This window comes from Pithys albifrons, chromosome 5 (assembly GCF_047495875.1).
Source record: "Pithys albifrons albifrons isolate INPA30051 chromosome 5, PitAlb_v1, whole genome shotgun sequence".
NCBI lineage: Eukaryota > Metazoa > Chordata > Aves > Passeriformes > Thamnophilidae > Pithys > Pithys albifrons.
The window spans coordinates 46,883,469-46,901,679 of record NC_092462.1 but is presented as its reverse complement, the minus strand read 5'-3'; the positions used below and the strand labels follow the sequence as shown (position 1 = coordinate 46,901,679).

At 42.2% G+C, this 18,211-nt stretch overlaps 1 protein-coding gene across 4 annotated transcripts in view; it reads left to right on the top strand.

Annotated features, from left to right (window-relative positions):
* TRMT9B (tRNA methyltransferase 9B (putative)) overlaps positions 1-18,211 on the top strand; it is a 118,755-nt gene that overhangs the window by 77,543 nt on the left and 23,001 nt on the right. For 2 of the 4 annotated variants that reach the window (XM_071556436.1, XM_071556434.1), the window contains exon 1: positions 13,316-13,561. The exons of 1 other annotated variant lie outside the window; for it this stretch is intronic. In XM_071556436.1, coding sequence (XP_071412537.1) covers positions 13,533-13,561 — 29 coding nt within the window. In that variant the 5' untranslated portion in view covers positions 13,316-13,532. Of the gene's footprint in view, positions 1-13,315; positions 13,562-13,983; positions 14,008-18,211 lie in introns of those variants that run through there. One more of the 4 variants, XM_071556438.1, reaches the window with a different exon arrangement.

The following is an 18,211-nucleotide window of genomic DNA, read 5'->3' as shown; positions in this document are numbered from 1 at the left end:
ATGGTAAGTATATTAAGCCTGTGTGTTGCAATTCTGCTCAAGATGGTGAACAAAGAGGTTAGATACTGATGTCAGAGCCATTAGGGATTTACAAATACATCAACAGGCAGACAAGGCTAAAACAAATTACTTGCATTCCAAGAGTAACAACCATTCCTGAAACTGCAACCTTGCACATTTGTGGTAGGAAGCAAGGGTTGAAAAAGCAGTCTGAGCATGTAGAACAAGAGGTTGTCCCTCAGAAACCACCAAAGGGAAAGGAAGTTGTAAGGGAACTGTTCTGTCAGATCTTAAAAATCAGGATTTTTATCTGCAGCTACAACTGAAGTTTCTTCTCTTTTCAAAAATGTTAGTGAAAACTCACTAGAAGATGAGAAAACTCACATTCCTTTGTTTCTTTCTGTCACTAATGCTTTATGCTTAGTGAATGTAGCTGTCTACAGTGAAATTACTCATGGATCTGTAGATCCCTGTGCAACATCTTTCTGACTAAACTGCTTTGAAAATTAATGACAAAAGAATGTGGTATTTCAATGTTTCTATTCTCCTATTCTTTTATAGAACCATAGAATCACTAAGATTGGAAAAGACCTCCAAGATCGAGTCCAACCATTAGCCCAGCACCGTGTTTCCCAGTAAACCATATCTCCAAATGCCACATCCATCGCCTTTTGGACATAGCTAGGGATGGAAATTCACCACTTCCATGGGCAGCCTGTTCCAATGCTTAAGCACATTTTCAGAGAGGAAATTTTTCCTAATATCCAATCTAAACCTTTCTGGAGCAACTTGAGGCCATTTTCTCTCATCCTGTCACTTTTTACCTGGAAGAAGAGACTGACCCCCCCACCTGGCTCCAGCATCCTTTCAGATGGTTTTAGAGAGCAATAAGGTCCCTCCTGCGCCTTCTTTTTCTCCAGGCTAAACAACCCCAGCTTCCTCAGCTACTCCTCATAAGACTTGTGATCCAGACCCTTCACCAGCTTCATTGCCCATCTCTGGACATGCTTCAGCACCTCAATGTCTTTCTTGTAGTGGGAGGCCCAAAACTGAATAGGAGATTTGAGCTGCAGCCTCACCAGTGCTGAAGACAGGGGCACAATCACTTGCCTGGTCCTGCTGCCCACACTGTTACTGACACAAACCAGGATATGCTTGGCCACCAGTGCTGACTCATGTTCAGTGCAGTGTTGACCACCCTCTCCTCCACCCCAGGTCCTTTTCTGCTGGACAGCTTTCCAGCCACTTTTTTCCAAACATGTAGTATTGTATGGGGTTGTTGTGACCCAAGTGCAGGACTCAGCACTTGATCTTATTGAACTTCATACCATTTGCCTTGTCCCATTGATCCAGCTTGTGCAGATCCCTCTGCAGAGCCTTCCTGCCCTCCAGCAGATCAACACTCCTGTGCAACTTGGAGTAATCTGTGCACTGACAGAGGCTGCATTCGTTACCCTTGTCCAGATTGTCAGTAAAGACATTAAACAGGACTGGCCCCAACATTGACCACTGAGTAACACCACTAGTGACCGACTGCCAGCTGGATGTAACACTGTTCACCACCACTCTCTGGGCCTGACCATCCAGCCTGTTTCTCACGCAGTGAAGTGTACACCCATCCAAGCCATAAGCAGCCAGTTTCTATAGAAGACTGCTGTGGGGGACAGTGTCAAAGGCTTTGCTGAAGTCCTCTGTCATGGATTGAGATCATGTTCGTCAAGCAGGACCTGCCTTTCCTAAACCAGCGATGGCTGGGTCTGATCCTTTGGTTGTCCCATATGTACCTCATGATCACACTTAAGATGATCTGTTCTATAACCTTCCCTGGCACCGAGGTCAGGCTGACAGACCTGTAGTTCCCTAGAACCTCCTTCTGACCCTTCTTGTAAATGGGCATCCCATTTACTAAACTCCAGAAAATGGAGACCTCTCAGTTACCCAGGACTGCTGGTTAATTAAGGAAGCCGGCCTGATGAGCGCTTCTGCCAACTCCCTCAGTTTCCTTGGGTGGATCCCATCCTGTCCCATGTGTGGGTCTAAGTGGTGTAGCGGGTTGTTAATTTGAATTATGGGGACTTCATTTTGCTTCCCATTCATGTCTCCAGTTCAGGGAACTGGGTACCCTGTGAACGATTGGTCCCTACTGAGGCGAAGAAGACATTATGTACCTCAGCCTTTTCCTCATCCTTTGTCACTATTTTTCCCTCTGCATTCAGTAAAGGCTGGAGAGGCTTCTTAGCCCTCCTTGTGCTGCTGATTTTATAGAAACATTTTTGTTATCTTTTATGACAGTAGCCAGTTCAGGTTCTAGTTGGGCTTTGGCCCTTCTCATTTTCTCCCTCCATAATATCACAACATCCCTGAAGTCCTTCCAAGTTGCCTGCCCCTTATTCCAACTGAAGAATAGACCAAACTTGCCACATCAGCAGTATGTATGTATGTATGGCCAAACTTCGCGAACGAAGATTTGGGAAGGGCTGTCCCCACATGGGTGTGCCCTTCCAGCCTGCGCAATGCATTTTAGGTGAGGCACAGCGTGCGCAGAACTGGCCCCACCGTTTAAGTCCTGAGGTTCATCTGCCACGGCCGAGCGAGCTTGGACAGTGACAGTGAAGTCCTCAGGACTAGAACCTACAGCACCCGGCATTTCCCAGGAGGTTTCCCATCCAAGTACTAATCCGGGGCTGACCCTGCTTAGCTTCCGAAATCTAACAGGATCGGATGTCAGCAGTAATGACAGCAAAGACTATTCTTTAGGTCAGGCAGTACCATCCTTCTTATGGTCAAGGAAAATAACTTCCTCTGTCTAGCCTTTAAGGATGTTATATTTTCTTTTTTGAGACGGTCCTTCCTAAGAAATATATATGTACCACTTCCCCTTCCTTGTTTGCTGGTAAGCCTATGTAACTGTTTCTTATAGAGCAGAATCAGCTTTTCTGGATCTATAAAGAGGGATATTTTACAAAGTCATATATTAGCTTATCTCAAAGTTGTGAATGTATTTTTGTTGATCTGAGGGATAAATTGGTCAGTGATGGCAAAGAATGCCTTCATTTGTTACTGTAAATGATTTATGAACCCTGGATTTTCATGGCAGGTTAAAAATTCATATGAACATTATATTTAAAATTTAATTATCTGAACTAGCAGAAGCACTTCTTCAGACTTGTAACTGGGCAGATATATAGCACTGTACAAAGCTAGGGAGACCTGGGACTTCTGTCCATATCATCAGATGTATTATGTAGCTTACTCTCACTGACAGTGTCTAAATTTTGTCCATGGATAAACAACTTTGTCTCTCCCTTTAATCATTTGAATACAGTATATGTCAATAATTTATGCTTACTTTCAAAGAGCTGATTTTGCTAAATATCTTTAGAAAGGTTTGAATTGGTAGCCAGTCACATCTTAACTAGGAAGCACTGCTGAATGTGAGCAATGATAGATAGTGAAATCTGCCCCTACATTTGCTCTTTGATATCTTTCTGGGTTTGGAAGAAGGATAAAACAGTACTCTTGCATTTAATTGTCTTTTTTACTCAAATCATGTGGCTCTGTTGGGGCTATATTCCTCTTACTTGACCAGATTCATCTGAGCACATCATTGGAGCACATTAAACATGCTTCAGTTTTATTTGTTGAATTAGCCTTTTAGCAGACACTATGAGGCACCCCTGGAAGGCAGATCATCCTACCTTTTTAAAAGTGGAAAAGCCTTGAGGAGCTGCCTGTCTCTGTCTCCATCCTATCCATATGGGACTATGAACTGTTAGGTAGGTAAGTATACTTGGTTAGACTGGTAGTTTTAGCCTCCAAGTTAACAGAGATAAATCCATCAGAGATGCCTTTTTTTTTTGTAAATTAAGAAATCAAATATGGATCTATAAGCTCCTACTTTTGTATAATAGCAAAAGATAAGCAAATAAACAGCCACACACATATATATGATACAAAGTAAACTGTGGAGTTAAAATATTAATACAAGAACTATTGATGCTGCAAAGTTGTATTAAACCCCAGCAAATTACATGCTTCCACAAATATGGAAAGTTCATCTCTGTGTAGTATACCAAGGCAAGCAAGTCAAATTTCTAGTTGGGCTGATGATAAGCATTTATCAAAGCAGGACAAGAATCTCAGTGGGGACTTTACATGAGTAGCAAGTGCAAATTTGGGAACAGAGTCTGGTCTGGTGATTCTTACTCTGAATGAACCAAAAAGAACACTTTGAAGTTAAGACTCATCCCTGTATTTTGCTGTCTGATCTGCTTTCTGAACTCCAGCTGAATAGGTCTGAGTAGATCTCATATTAACTAAAGGGATCTTAGATGTTCATTCAAATGAAGATAGTAAGGTTCTGTTCATTGCTCTAAGTATAGACTTCAGTACCATTTGTGATCACCTAAGGGATCCTGCCAGACCTCCATAAACTGCTGCAGAAGGGCACAGGTCTTGTACAGTTCCTACATTGTGTTTTCTAGTCTTGTGGGGATATTTCAGGTGCGGAGTCCTCTCTCTGTAGCCATCTAAGCTGAGATATCTTCATCTGTTAGGAAATACTTGTAACCTGGGTTATATAACTAAACATATCTTCAAACAGATGGCTCAGCAGCATCCATTTATCTGATTTACTGGGAATTGTATATGTTGTTCAAGTGCAGAGATGTGGTTAGCAAGCTCTAAAATCTGCACTGTGGATGCAGAAATAGTACACAGCTATGTGACAAGTGCAACTGGTAGTGGTTATAGTGATAGAACCAAACCAACTTACTGTGTCAGTATATTCAGAGAAGGTTAAAGGCTCCATTACAGTAAGATGGTACTAATGAAATAGTTGCAAGAATTGTGAATGATACACAATCATAATTCTGTACAAGCAGAAACACATTTTGTAGCTGTAGAAAATAGGAAATTGGAGCAGGAATGTTCTTCTTGCCATAGTGTTTTCAACTAACTTATTGCTTTCCATGAACGAGCAAGTTTCCGAGCTTCTTGTCTCTTAAGGCCATTAGCAATTGCCTCAGTGTAATCTATTGCATCTGGAAAGAAAAATCTGTTTTGTGGTGGGTCTTACATGGCTTTTGTTTGTGAGGGGTGGGCATGCCTGACCTGAAGCCACATCAGACACAGCAGGGCATAGGATTCTTTTTAAGAAAACAGGACCTAGGTCTACATCTGTACTGGCAAGGACTGAAGAAAAATAGAGGCTTAGGCTTAGCTACTGTGCTTCATTGGTCCAGACTGTTAGCTGTTAGCTTGGTTCCTGCAGAATTTTGGCAGATGCCAGTTATGATTTTGTCAGACAATTCCTGAGCTTGACTCAGAGGAGAGCACTGGCTGGGCACTTTTCCTGTAAGGCAGTTCCCTGTTCCTTGTCCCTCTGAGAGCAATAGCACTCAGCATCTTGGCCCTCCCTGGTACAGACCAGACATTTCCCTTCAATTCTTTTTTCAATTCCTGTCAGAACACAGAGATGCTAACCCAAAGTCAACTGTGCTCAAGAAGAATGTGTGACGCAGCTTTTCAATGTAAAGATTTTGAGAGTACCGCATTTTAACCACATCTTTCTAACTCCTTATGCCAGGTGCTTTTCCTGCCACTGATCACTCTCTTAAAGCCTAAAAGCTCCACGTGAGATCAACAAAAAAACATGTTCACTTTTCGTCATTGGTGCCAACAACAGATTTTTTCCAAAGGAGAAATCTGAAAGTCCTCAGAAAGTGAGCTGTATGGGTAAGTCTAAAATGGTTAGCTATTTCAAAGTTTGCTAAAGTTCTATTGTGTATTTTGGATGATCTTACTGGTATTAAGATCCCACCTCAGAGGCACAAGAAAAGTGAACCTGCAGCTTTAGTGAACTAAACAAGATGCATCTGCAAGATGAGAAGTGAAATTCAGAAAGACGATTTGTTATAAAAGGAGAAGAAATGTTGTCAACAATTAAGTGGAAACTCTGTTAAAGACCCATCTGGAAATTACAGGCAACTCTCTTCCAAATGCACTTAGTTCCATAATTCCATTTCCCAGTACTAAAAGTGCCATTCAAGAAAGCTGTAGCCAGCAGGATAGCAACTCAGTGCTTACTGCCTCTGTGAATGCAGTGAGTCACCCTGTTCATCACAGATTTTTGGGGGATGAAAGGCTGAGGGAGCTATTGCCTAGAACAAAGATGAGAAATTTCTGAGTAAGGTTGTATTCTTTTCTGCCTAATCCTCAAGTAGCCTGAAACTGCAAGGAGCTGGAATAGCCGTTCCACAGCCTTGTCAGAATGTCCCTCAAGACTTTTCTCCTTCTTGGACAGCATATTGAAAAGTTTCAGATAGGGAAAGAGAATAAGATTCCCAGGACCTAATAACTGACTTCATTCCTGTCAAGAGCATAGCTTTTATACACCTGTGCACCTGCAATTCTGTGGCCTGGGGAGGGGGCACAGGGATTTAGGAGAGTATATTTTTGGTAGTATATGATATACAGTGTGTTCTTCAGCCCCACAAAGCTGAATTCTGAAGACTTTCTGATCACTGAATCAGACATGTATCATAGCATTGGATGGAGAGCCTCTTTTGTGAAAAACATATTACCTGAAGTTAAAGATGGCCTTGGACAAAGATCTTTGAGGTGTGCTCTTCAGAATTCCTTCTTCATTGTTCTTCAGCACCCACTTCTATTTCCACTTGCATTATTGAATCTTGTGTTTCCCCTTGCTCGTAGAAGGGTGAAGAAAGCTAGATTGCAGAATGAAGTGGTTGTGGGACACCTTTTTGGTAAGAATGTGATAACACAGATAGAGATTTGCCCATCCCATCCCCCTGTTGGGGTCCCATAATAACAATAATAGGAGTTTTTCCAAGATCTTAAGAAGCTCCTACTTAATATTAGGTTAATTACTGTGGGGTTGAGAAAACAACACATTTTTTACTAAGTCCGTTTTTCCAGGCTGAGAGGACTCTGCAACTCTTCATCACATGCTTTTTGCTTGGATTTATTTTTAGTAATGTTCTCTTCATTTTTTTGTTCTTTTTTTCCCCCAAATATCTTTTCATTAAACTTGAAAAGAAGGGAGAGAAAATAAGTTTGATATTTCCAGTGAACCATATGACAGTTCATTTTGTTACTTTAACTTTAAAGTGGGCAAAGGTAAAGGAACAGAAAAAGGCCCTGAAATATAATGGGTCTATGAGTTATCTCTAAGAACTGCTTCCAAAAAATTCCTTTCCATCAATCTCTTTTTAAATACAAAAGAGAAGAAGTAATGTTTTCAGCATTTTACTGGATTGAGCATGCAGGAGGAATATCATGGGAATAAGTTTTGAAATACTGAGAACTCAAATTCAGACTCTTGGATGTTAACAGCTTTTCTTGCCAAGAGAGAACATTTTTCTCTACTTAGGATAGAAATTCACACTATACACATATGCAGCTAAAGTGAGACTTCTAGCTCTAATGTGATTTAGACAAGAAGGTCTGTCTGGAGCACATCACATATATTTTCTGCTTCTTGGTGATCAGAAGGAGTTAAATTAGACTAACCTCCCCATGACCTCCTCCCCTCTCCATGAAATGGGTTGATGGATAAGAAAACAAAGCTCAATGCTTTGGGCCAGGATGAGAGCTTTGGTCTGTTTGGTCCTGACAGTTAAAGGATGGGGGTATGCAGGAAGCATAGTAGCCCTAGGGATTAAGGAGAAAAGGCAGAGGACTCTACAGCCCCAGGCAAACAGTTTCTGCTGGGAGCTTAGGACATCAGAGAACTGACATATTCACAGTAGTTCAGGTAGCTAGTTCAGCAGAAAAGGATAATGTTTAAGGTCCGATTCTTAACACATCTACCAGCTGAAAAAAGGAAAAGATAAGAAAGATGCACATGGTCTTGCTGTAAGGATCTTGGTCTGTTGTGAATACGAGGAGACTGCAGACCTGCCATCTTTCAATACTGTCCACTGTGGAGTCTCATGTGGCTACAGCCAGCATGACACATGTACTGTCTTTTAGTGGTGTGTGATCCATGGAAATGGAAGGACTGATGGGGTTCTCGCTTATTGTATTTCTTGCTGTCCTGTACACCAGAGACTGTTTTAAGCAAAATTTGAAAACATTTGTTGATGGTTCTGTTTTTACAGTGTTTAAATGGGTTTTGTTCAATATACTAAAATCACATGAAAACTGAGCCACATACATCTTATTTCCTGTGTGTGTGATGGTCTGCACAGTACATGAAATTCACAGCAGTCGTATCTTTCAAGCTCAGTAACTCAGGCATCAGAAGAGCCAATTGTATTTTTTTCCAAATTCTAACTAGATTTGTAATGCACCTGGTAAATGTCCACTCTTTCAGAAACACAATTTCACTTCTGCCAAAATAAGCATTAAGAACCTTAATGCAGGTCAAATAGTTTACTGTTGGTATGAGCAACAGTGTAAGCAACCCATAATTTGAATAAAAAATGAATAATGAGCAGCTGCCATTGTATAATTTAAGACTCTAAACAAAACAGAAGGTAGTAAGGAAATGAAAGATGAAGGTTCCTGAAAAGAGAAAATAATGTTTGTTACAGCTGAGTTGTTTTTCTTGCTTTTGCTGTGACACTGAGGTGGGAGAGCAACTGTGGAGGTGAGTGGAGCCTCAGATAAAAGGTTGGAAAACCTGTAAAACCTGCTGAAAATAAAGAAGCCCTGAATGTCTGTGCCAACACTTCTGAGCTTAAGGAGCCAAACCTGAATGAAGTGTTCTGCCTCCAGTGTTGCACATCTCCTGAGGCAGCTGGTCAAGAACCTGGTAAGACCCTGTGAAACAGAGAGTGCAGAGTCAAATTTGCCATACACAAATCTCTCCTCTGAGCAATGTGCACTGCACTGTTCTAGTCTGTTTTAAGCTGTGTCTAAATTAAAGCAGTCTGGAACAGAGGTCAGTGCCTAGAAAGCTAAGTTCAACTCTGGCTTTTTCATGGACTTTATTTGAGTTTGGGACTAATAATTTGATCTCTTGTGACACATGATTGTTGTTAACAGAGAAATCAAGGTTTATGCTTTCCAAAGAGAAGTAGGAGCACTGGGGGCCTGCAGCTTCCTTGACCCAAGAAAGGACATGAATTTCTGTTATGGAAGTACATTATTCACTTTCTGTTTTCCCTCTTTTTACCTTTACTTATCTCTAAAGCTAAATTTCAGGTCAGATGAGACATTCAGTGAAGCAAATTTGTATTATTTGATTCAACTCAGATAAAAATGTCAAAACACTATAGGAAAGTAATCTTTATTTTTAGCTACAAGAGAGGAAATGCATATACTTGAAAATTCTGTTCTTGTGAAATGTCTGCAGCACTTTTGCAGAGGCAAGAAATGTAAGTACGCAGTGCTTTGTCCTGCAAAGACACTGCTATTGAATAATAATTAGCCCTGTAAAGTAAATAAACCCCACTCTCCTTCCCTGCATGCCAAATAAGGTCTTTGAGACTTCAGGATGCTGGGATGCAGCCCAGGGTCTGACATTATGCCACCTTAACCTCTACAGTAGGTGCCTGTCAGCAGTCCTGAAACACTTTTGGTCCTCTGTCTACAATACACTTAGGCACAAAATTACATCATATTGTCTCTGTTTTGCATTGTTATTTAAAAAATGCTTTGCCATTTTGCTACCACAAAAATCCCAACGACTTCTTCTGCTGCTGAAAACTGACATTATAAAACAAGGAAGGTTGATATCAAAATGAAACTCAAAAAAGCAACTGTATTAAAACAAGGTTTTCTCAATCTGATTGATGAAAACAACAGTCAATGTTCATCTTTCTTCCAAAATTTTCACTTAACTAAGCTAAAATATGTATGAAGTACAACTTATGAATGTACAGATTTTACCAATTCCTACTGACTGTCCCTCCGATGATAAAATTCTTCTGAGAGAATAGTCCACAGGTCTACTTGGGTAAGATAGGACATACTTTAAATACAAATGACAGAACTGAGACCTTAAGGAGCCCTGCATTTTTTAGCAGATTTCTACTATTGCATTTCATAATAATTATTTTTCAATTAAGTTTTCTGCCACACCATTACAATTGTATCTCACTTTAGTCTCTGATAGTGAAACAAAAAAGGAATTTCTCTCTTTTGTGGTCTATTCTGATTGCTTTATCTCTTTCAACAACTGTACTGAAATCACAAAGACTCATTCTAATGAGGATAACATGAGTTGTCCTGTAAAGCTTGGTTATAATACTAAGTATTAAATAATAGCACTTAGCACTTATGCAACTTAATGCCTTATAATCATCAAAGCACTTTACAAATCTTAACTAGTTAATCCCCACAGCAGCTCTGCATGGTAAGTTTTGAAGGTCACACATTACAAGTCTCCCACAACATGAGCTTGCCTGCATAATAAGCCTATGGGAAAAATATCTGCACAGGTATGTTCCTGAAGTCATGAGTGTTATTTTACTGGACTTTAACATGCTTGCTTATTTCTGCTTGCTTATCACATTCAAAGTAAATCCATTATATCCTGCAGCATGGCTCAACATGCAGTATTATCACAATTTTGATGGGTTTTTTAATTATTAAAACTGCTGGAAGCAAATAAGAATGAGATTCTGATTTTTATTTTAAAAAATCAAATTTCTACTGCCAATGATTGCAAAGACAGTGTATTGAAAAGGGTCAGAAAGACTAAAGACTGAAGCACTCATGAGAGTAACTATCTTTTTTACCAGCTTCTTTTGAAAATATGAATTTTGTGATATTGACTGGAAAATGGAAGCAGTGGTGTTTGTGATACTAATACAGTGAACTAAAAGCAGTATTTCGACTTCATTTAGGAAATAATGTTTTTCTACCTCAAATTTTATTTGGATTTTCATGTTCCAGGAAAAAGAAAATTATTGAATAGTTATTGCTTTAGCCTTTTTGGGAAGCATCACCATGGAAAATAACCCTCTCTAAAGTCTTTATTCTTTGTAATACCCATTGTAGAGAGGAAACAATGTCTTTGACTGGTGAGGCCTTCTTCCAAAAGAAGCAGCTGGAAAGTAGTCTTTGTCACAAACTAAAAAAAAATCATCAATTTTCCAGAATGTCTACAGACACACTGCAGCTTTATTTTTAAATACGGCATGATCCTTCCCCTCCAAGGCATCAGGAAACTTAATGCCTCCTTTTGCTTTCAATTACAACTGTCTCTTTGTACAGCTTGTAATTTGAGAGCTGATCCGTTGTAAGAAGGAAGGTCTATGATATCATGAAGACTGACCTCAATTCCTTATTTCTTTACTGCTTCAACCTGGAAAATTTTGTTTCCTTGTTTTTCATTATCTTTTTTCCCTGTTTTGTTTTTATTCCTTTCTCTTTTATTTTTTTTCTCACCTTTGGAGGAAAATCACAACTTTTGAAGAATAATTACCAATCTCTGTGACCCTATGTTAAAAACCTTTACCTGACTGACTACTAAAGTAGTTATTTAAGAGTAAGGGTTTCAGACAGACTGGGGAAAGAGAAATCTCCACATGAAGGATGATAAGGGATCAGCACAAAAGAGACCCTAGAAAGTAAAGGAATAAATGGATGGGAACACAGGAGGTGACATAATTAGCTGGTCTCACATGCTTGTCACTACAAAATTTCATTCCAAATGGAGCCTGGTGTTCTGCAGACAAGCTGATAATTAAGTACAGGGTTGCAATGCAGATGCACAAGAGATCTGAATTTAGGTTTCAAGGGCAGCCTTCTGGCTTTTCCAACCTTTGGTCATTTAATTTAGTGACCTAAATACTTTTTAATATAGAAAAAATTGATTTTGATGAGGTATTTTAGTTGTTTAGGGAGAAGGGGTTGCTATGGACTGCAGTTTATTATGTAAATGTAGATGCGCAATACTTCAAAGGAAAAAGCACTCTATTTTCATTCTGCCTAAATTTGTATACCATGATGAGACCTTAATAAACATGTTGGGTTTTGTTTTCTTTTTTTACCTAAAGTACATTAAGTTACATGACTAACATTGGTTTCAAATGCATCAGAAGCAGGAAGTGTGCAGATAATCTATAGGACTGATACATAATCATAGTTTAAAGGAGTGGCCAGAAAAGATTAAGTTGTAAGAGGAAAGTCTGTGTGAATTCAGCATGGGAGAGTTTCAAGAGTCTACATCAGAATCTTTTTCTAAGAAGATTGAACAGTTCTTTCAAACTGACAAGCTTTTAAAATAAGTCAATAATGATGTCAACAAATAATATGGACTAGATGGTATTCACACTTCAGAAATTTTACTTGAGGGAAGAATGAGGCATATATGACATAATCTTGTGAAAAAGGTATCTCAAAGAGACTGGGAATGGCAGACCCTAATTGGTCTGCACCAGTCAATTTAGCTGACACTACATTGCAGAATTAAAGTAGGAGATGTACATGGAAGTATGGAGTAACAGGGACAAGTCAACATAAAATGTAATGGGCATTAATATCTTATAGTAGTCATAGCTCTTTGAAAGTGTTCAGATGTTTATTATTTAGTTTTTCAATACCTTGATAATGTAAACCTAGAGTTTCATCATTATGCCATGGCTTTGGTACATTTAATAAAATATTTAATGGTTTATGTGTCTTCAGTATAGTTATTTTCTCTTGTTCTTATAGTTCAGATGAGATTGTCAAAATAAAAGAAATCAATGTTCTTGAGTCATTTTGGCTATTTTGAAACTGCCATCAATATGCAGTTGTGTTCCCCATAATCCATCTCCAGGTACATTTAAAGCTGATTTGAGCAAAAGACTCTATGCAATAGTAAATAGTTCAATACCTTCAGTGCTTTGTGAAATGCTGTGCTGAATCCCTGCCTGTCATACTGGCTGATATTTCATTGAGTAGTTCTTTATCCATCATCTCTTATACATAATTTATAAGGTCTTAGGACAGGTGTCCTGGCACATGGCTCGGGTTTTGTGTACACCTGTTAAGTATAGGAAAGTATAGAAACAATCTGCCATTTTTAGACTGCTTTAATAGGAATCAGTGCTGGAGTATGGGAAGAAAAAAATTACTCTCAAGGCTCACGGGATGGGAAGACTTGCACACAGGACCGAGTCACAGTTAGCTTTGAGCTTAACCTTTAAATGAGTAAGGGCTAATCCTTCTTGGGCGCTTTTGCCACCATTGGAGACAGCACGGCTCCCATCGACCTCGGTTTAGAAGAGCTCGGGGACCCTGCTGCTCCCCCCCAACCCTCCCTTGACGGAGCATCCCGCCGCCACCATCATCTCCATCAGCACCAACCCCCTCGCAGAAGACGCCCAAGGGCTGAGACAAGACAGCAAGGAGAAGAGTTAACAGGGAATTGATAACCCGGCCCTTTTTTCTTTTTCCCCGCCCTCCTCCTGCTTGCGGGGAAGTGCGGCACCGCGACCCGCCGCTCAGGGCTGGCCCCCGGCGGAGAGGCGCGGGGAGGGCTCCCCTCCGCACCGCTCCGCCGGGGGCCCCCCCGCGGCACGGCTCGGCCCGGCTCGGCGCCGCCAAGCGCCGCCTCCGCGGTGGCATCGGGGATGGAGCCGCCGCCGCCCCGCGGGTGCAGGTGAGGGACGCGGGGCGAGGTGTCTGCGTACGCGGGGGGGATGCGGGGAGAGCCCCCGCTCCGGCCCGGGCTGTCCTCGGGGGGAAGGAAAAAGGGGAGGAGGGAGGGAAGCGCAAAAAGCCCCACCCCAACCGCAAACCATCCAAAAAAAGCGCCTCGCTACATCTTTGCAAATTGAGACGATCCTCTTAAAAACGCTGCCGCCGAGCTGGGAGTAGCCCCTCCAGCTCTCACCCACCCCGGGAAGGAAGGATTCGAGATTTAACTAATATTTTTTTACACACGTGTCTTGTGTCCCCCCACCTTCTCCCGTGTCACATTTTAATTGAACGGAGCCGCGCGTTGCAGAGCTGGGAAGCAGCGCGGATGCTGCGCTGAAATCGGGGTAGCGCTTGGGAAGGGCAGTTTGTTCGAGACTTGGGGGGATGGAATTTGCAACAAAAATAGTAAGTTTCGCCGCGGTCGCCTGATTAATTAAATATGAAGTACGCGCTGTGCATTGGCAAACAGCCCTAAGCAATGACCTGGAGCAATCTTAAGCCATAATAGTTCGTAATTATTCTTTTCCTTTCCTAGAAAATTGAAAATACCGAGGTATTGCCTCAGCATAGAGCCCTCAGCGTTACAGAGTGTTCGCTGCTTAATGAATGTTTGTAAAGGGATTTTCATTCCCACTGTATGTCAGTGGGAACAGCCAGAGCTCAGGGAGTGAGCTCGCCCCTTTTCTTTTGCAAAGAATTTCTGGAAGAATTACTCCAGCAGCCCTGCTGTGTTGACGTGGTGCACAGGATGACATTCCCTGCTGATAGAGTTGTTCAGGTGAAGCGTGCTGCTGGAGTGCAGACACTTTGTGCATGAATCTTGAGAAAGAGATAAGAAAAACACTCAGCAGCCTCTCCATGAGCAACAGAACTGGTCTTCTCAAGACTTTTTTTAGTGCCTCATAGTGGACCATGGGAAGGGGGTTGACTTTGTTTTAGTAATTTGTTTTCCTTCTAGTACATCAATATATTTATTTCTGTATGTATTTATTTCAGTAATATATGCTATTTATAGACCCTGTCTTTGAACAGAGTTTGAAATCCACCCTGCATCAATGGGTAAAAACTTCCCATGCAAACGCTCAGATTTGCAGGTGTTCTACTGTCCATTCTGGATGGATGAATCAGAATGTGGGACAGCATAAACAGCATAAGGCTTGGTTTTGAAAACTCTTACATGCATATTCCGTCCTGTAGTTATCATTAATAGGCTACCTGAGGTTGGAAAGGTGATTTACAGCATAAAGGTAAGGAGATATTCACGTCTTTGCAGTACCAGGATACAGGTGGGCCAGTTTATAGGCAGTAATAGGGAAAGAATGTTCCTGTGTGCCAGAAAACCATGGCTGGAGGACTGCGTGTCACTTAAATTTATGAAGATTAAGGAGATGGAAAAACTTGTTTAGACATCTGTATGCTTATAAAATAATTTAAAAATAATTTTAAAATTAAAAAACAAAGTCCTTTAGTGTAAAAGTGCTTGAGGGCAAAGACACTGGTACTTCAAAAGTTATGTATGTACCTTCATAAATGGAAACACAAACATCGACTGAACTACTGGGAGAAAAAAAGTCTTAACTATTAAAAAAGATAAATACTTCTGTCATAGCCAGGCTTTATGTAGCTGACTAAAGCTCATAGGACACAGAATCCTGCCTAATTTTTTTCCTCTGAAAAGTTTCAAGAGAACACAGTTGGAACCAAAGGCACTATATAACTTGGTTTGTGGTTTGCTGTTGAAAAATATCCATTTTGAAGGAAGTGTTACATTCTGATCATGTCTCGGTTTGAGGGGAAAAACCAAAATGTTTTACCCACAAGCAGGGGAGGGGCCTCCTCCTCAATAATCACACCACTCTTTATCAAATTTAAGAAAAGGAATTTTAATACAAGAAGGATAACTGCTATATATATATATATATATATATGTAAACAGACTAGTGCAACCCACTTCCCCAACACCATAAGAGGAAAAAAAAAAAAAACAACAACAAAACCCAGCAGGTTTTCCTCCGGGAGAAAAGGTTATACTTAAGTGTCCTTGTCACAGCCCGCTGGCTGCAGAGTGAGTTTCAGTCCCTCTCCAGCGAAACAGACGAGCAGTGGGCTTTCAGATGGACTCAGTCTCTTTCCCTTGTGTTCCCCGTCCAAGAAGCAGAAAAGGTACGAGCGACCAGCAGCAAATCCAAGGCAGGTAGCAGCACGGCAGGAAAAAGTAATCCGAAGTAGGCAGCGGCAAGACAGCCAGGGAAAACCCCAGCAGTAACCAGCAGGGCAGCCTGCCTCCTTGGAGCCCCCACTCCCCCGTTCCGCCGAGCCAAGACTGAGGAGAATATCCAAAAAAAAACCAAAAGAGACAAACCTGCCCCCACCCCAGCGATCACAGTTAACTACTTCTTTTGTCAACCGCTGGCCTGGGCAGTTAAGTGGCAGGGGAGAGAATTTACATAATAATCCCAAACTACAACATTATCCACCCCTAAATTCTCTTCCATGCCGATACTCTACATTAAACTTAAATTTTCTTTCAAATAATTAAGTGTTTACAAATACAGTAATATGAGTCGTTTACCCAGAGATAAGTTCCCCTTGAGGTACACATCGTGTCTCTCCATCTTCCTGCATCACCCACCAGGTGGAACCAGATCCTTGAGCAAAGACAACCCCACGAATGGGTTTGCCTTTGCCTGAGGCAGGGTTGATCCAGACTGTTTTCCCTAGCATACCTCTCAGGTGTATTACAGGGACTTTGTCTCCATCTACAGTGTGAAGGGGTTCTGATTGGGCAGGGCCGGCTCGATTGACAGAGCCTCTAGTGTTGACTAGCCATGTAGCCTTTGCTAAGTGTTGATCCCAGTGTTTGAAAGTCCCTCCACCCAACGCCTTCAAAGTGGTTTTCAACAGTCCATTACACCGCTCAACTTTCCCGGCAGCTGGTGCATGGTAGGGGATATGATACACCCACTCAATGCCATGTTCTCTCGCCCAGGTAGCAACTAAGCTGTTTTTGAAATGAGTTCCATTATCTGACTCAATTCGTTCTGGGGTGCCATGTCGCCACAGCACTTGTTTTTCCAGGCCTAGGATGGTGTTCCGAGCAGTGGCGTGAGGCACTGGGTGTGTCTCCAGCCACCCTGTGGTTGCTTCCACCATGGTGAGCACATAGCGCTTGCCTTGGCGGGTCTGTGGCAGTGTGATGTAGTCAACCTGCCAGGCCTCCCCGTACTTATACTTATCCCAGCGTCCACCATACCACAGGGGCTTCACTCTCTTAGCCTGCTTAATGGCAGCACATGTCTCACAGTCGTGGATAACCTGAGAGATAATGTCCATGGTTAAATCCACCCCTCGGTCTCGTGCCCATTTATAAGTGGCATCTCTGCCCTGATGGCCCGAGGCATCATGGGCCCATCGAGCCAAGAACAGCTCTCCCTTGTGCTGCCAGTCCAGATCTGTCTGTGATACTTTCACTTGCGCAGCTCGGTCTGCCTGTTGGTTGTTGAGATGTTCCTCATTGGCCCGATTTTTGGGCACGTGTGCGTCTACGTGGCGGACTCTCACAATCAGCTTCTCTACTCGGGTGGCAATATCTTGCCATATATCGGCAGCCCAGATGGGTTTCCCTCTGCGTTTCCAATTGGTTTTCTTCCATCGGTCTAACCATCCCCAGAGAGCATTGGCCACCATCCATGAGTCGGTGTAGAGGTAAAGCTTTGGCCATTTCTCTCGTTCAGCAATGTCCAGGGCCAACTGCACGGCTTTAAGCTCTGCAAACTGACTCGACCCACCTTCTCCTTCAGTAGCTTCTGCAACTTGTCGTGTGGGACTCCATACAGCTGCTTTCCATTTGCGATTAGTCCCTACAATGCGACAGGAGCCATCGGTGAAGAGGGCGTAGCGTATTTCCTCTTTTGGCAATTGATTGTATGGTGGAGCTTCTTCCGCACGTGTCACCTGCTCTTCCTCTTCATCTGCTAGACCAAAATTTTCACCTTCAGGCCAGTTTGTGATGATTTCCAGGATCCCAGGGCGATTTGATTTTCCTATACGGGCACGCTGCGTAATCAGGGCAATCCACTTGCTCCAGGTAGCATCAGTGGCGTGATGTGTAGAGGCAGCCTGTCCTGACAACATCCACTTCAGCACTGGTAGTCGAGGTGCCAGAAACAGCTGTGCTTCTGTGCCAATCACCTCTGAGGCGGCTTGGACTCCTTCATAGGCGGCTAGGATCTCTTTCTCTGTGGGGGTATAGTTGGCTTCAGATCCTCTGTAGCCTCGGCTCCAGAATCCAAGTGGTCGGCCTCGAGTCTCACCAGGCACCTTCTGCCAAAGGCTCCAAGACAGGCCATTATTCCCGGCGGCGGAGTAGAGCATGTTCTGTACGTCTGGTCCTGTCCTGACTGGTCCAAGGGCTACAGCCTGAGCAATCTCATGCTTGATCTGGTCAAAGGCTTGTTGCTGCTCAGGGCCCCAGTGGAAATCATTCTTCTTACGGGTTACCAAGTAGAGAGGGCTTACGATCTGACTGTATGCTGGGATATGCATCCTCCAGAACCCTATGGCACCCAGGAAGGCTTGTGTTTCCTTTTTGCTGGTAGGTGGAGACATT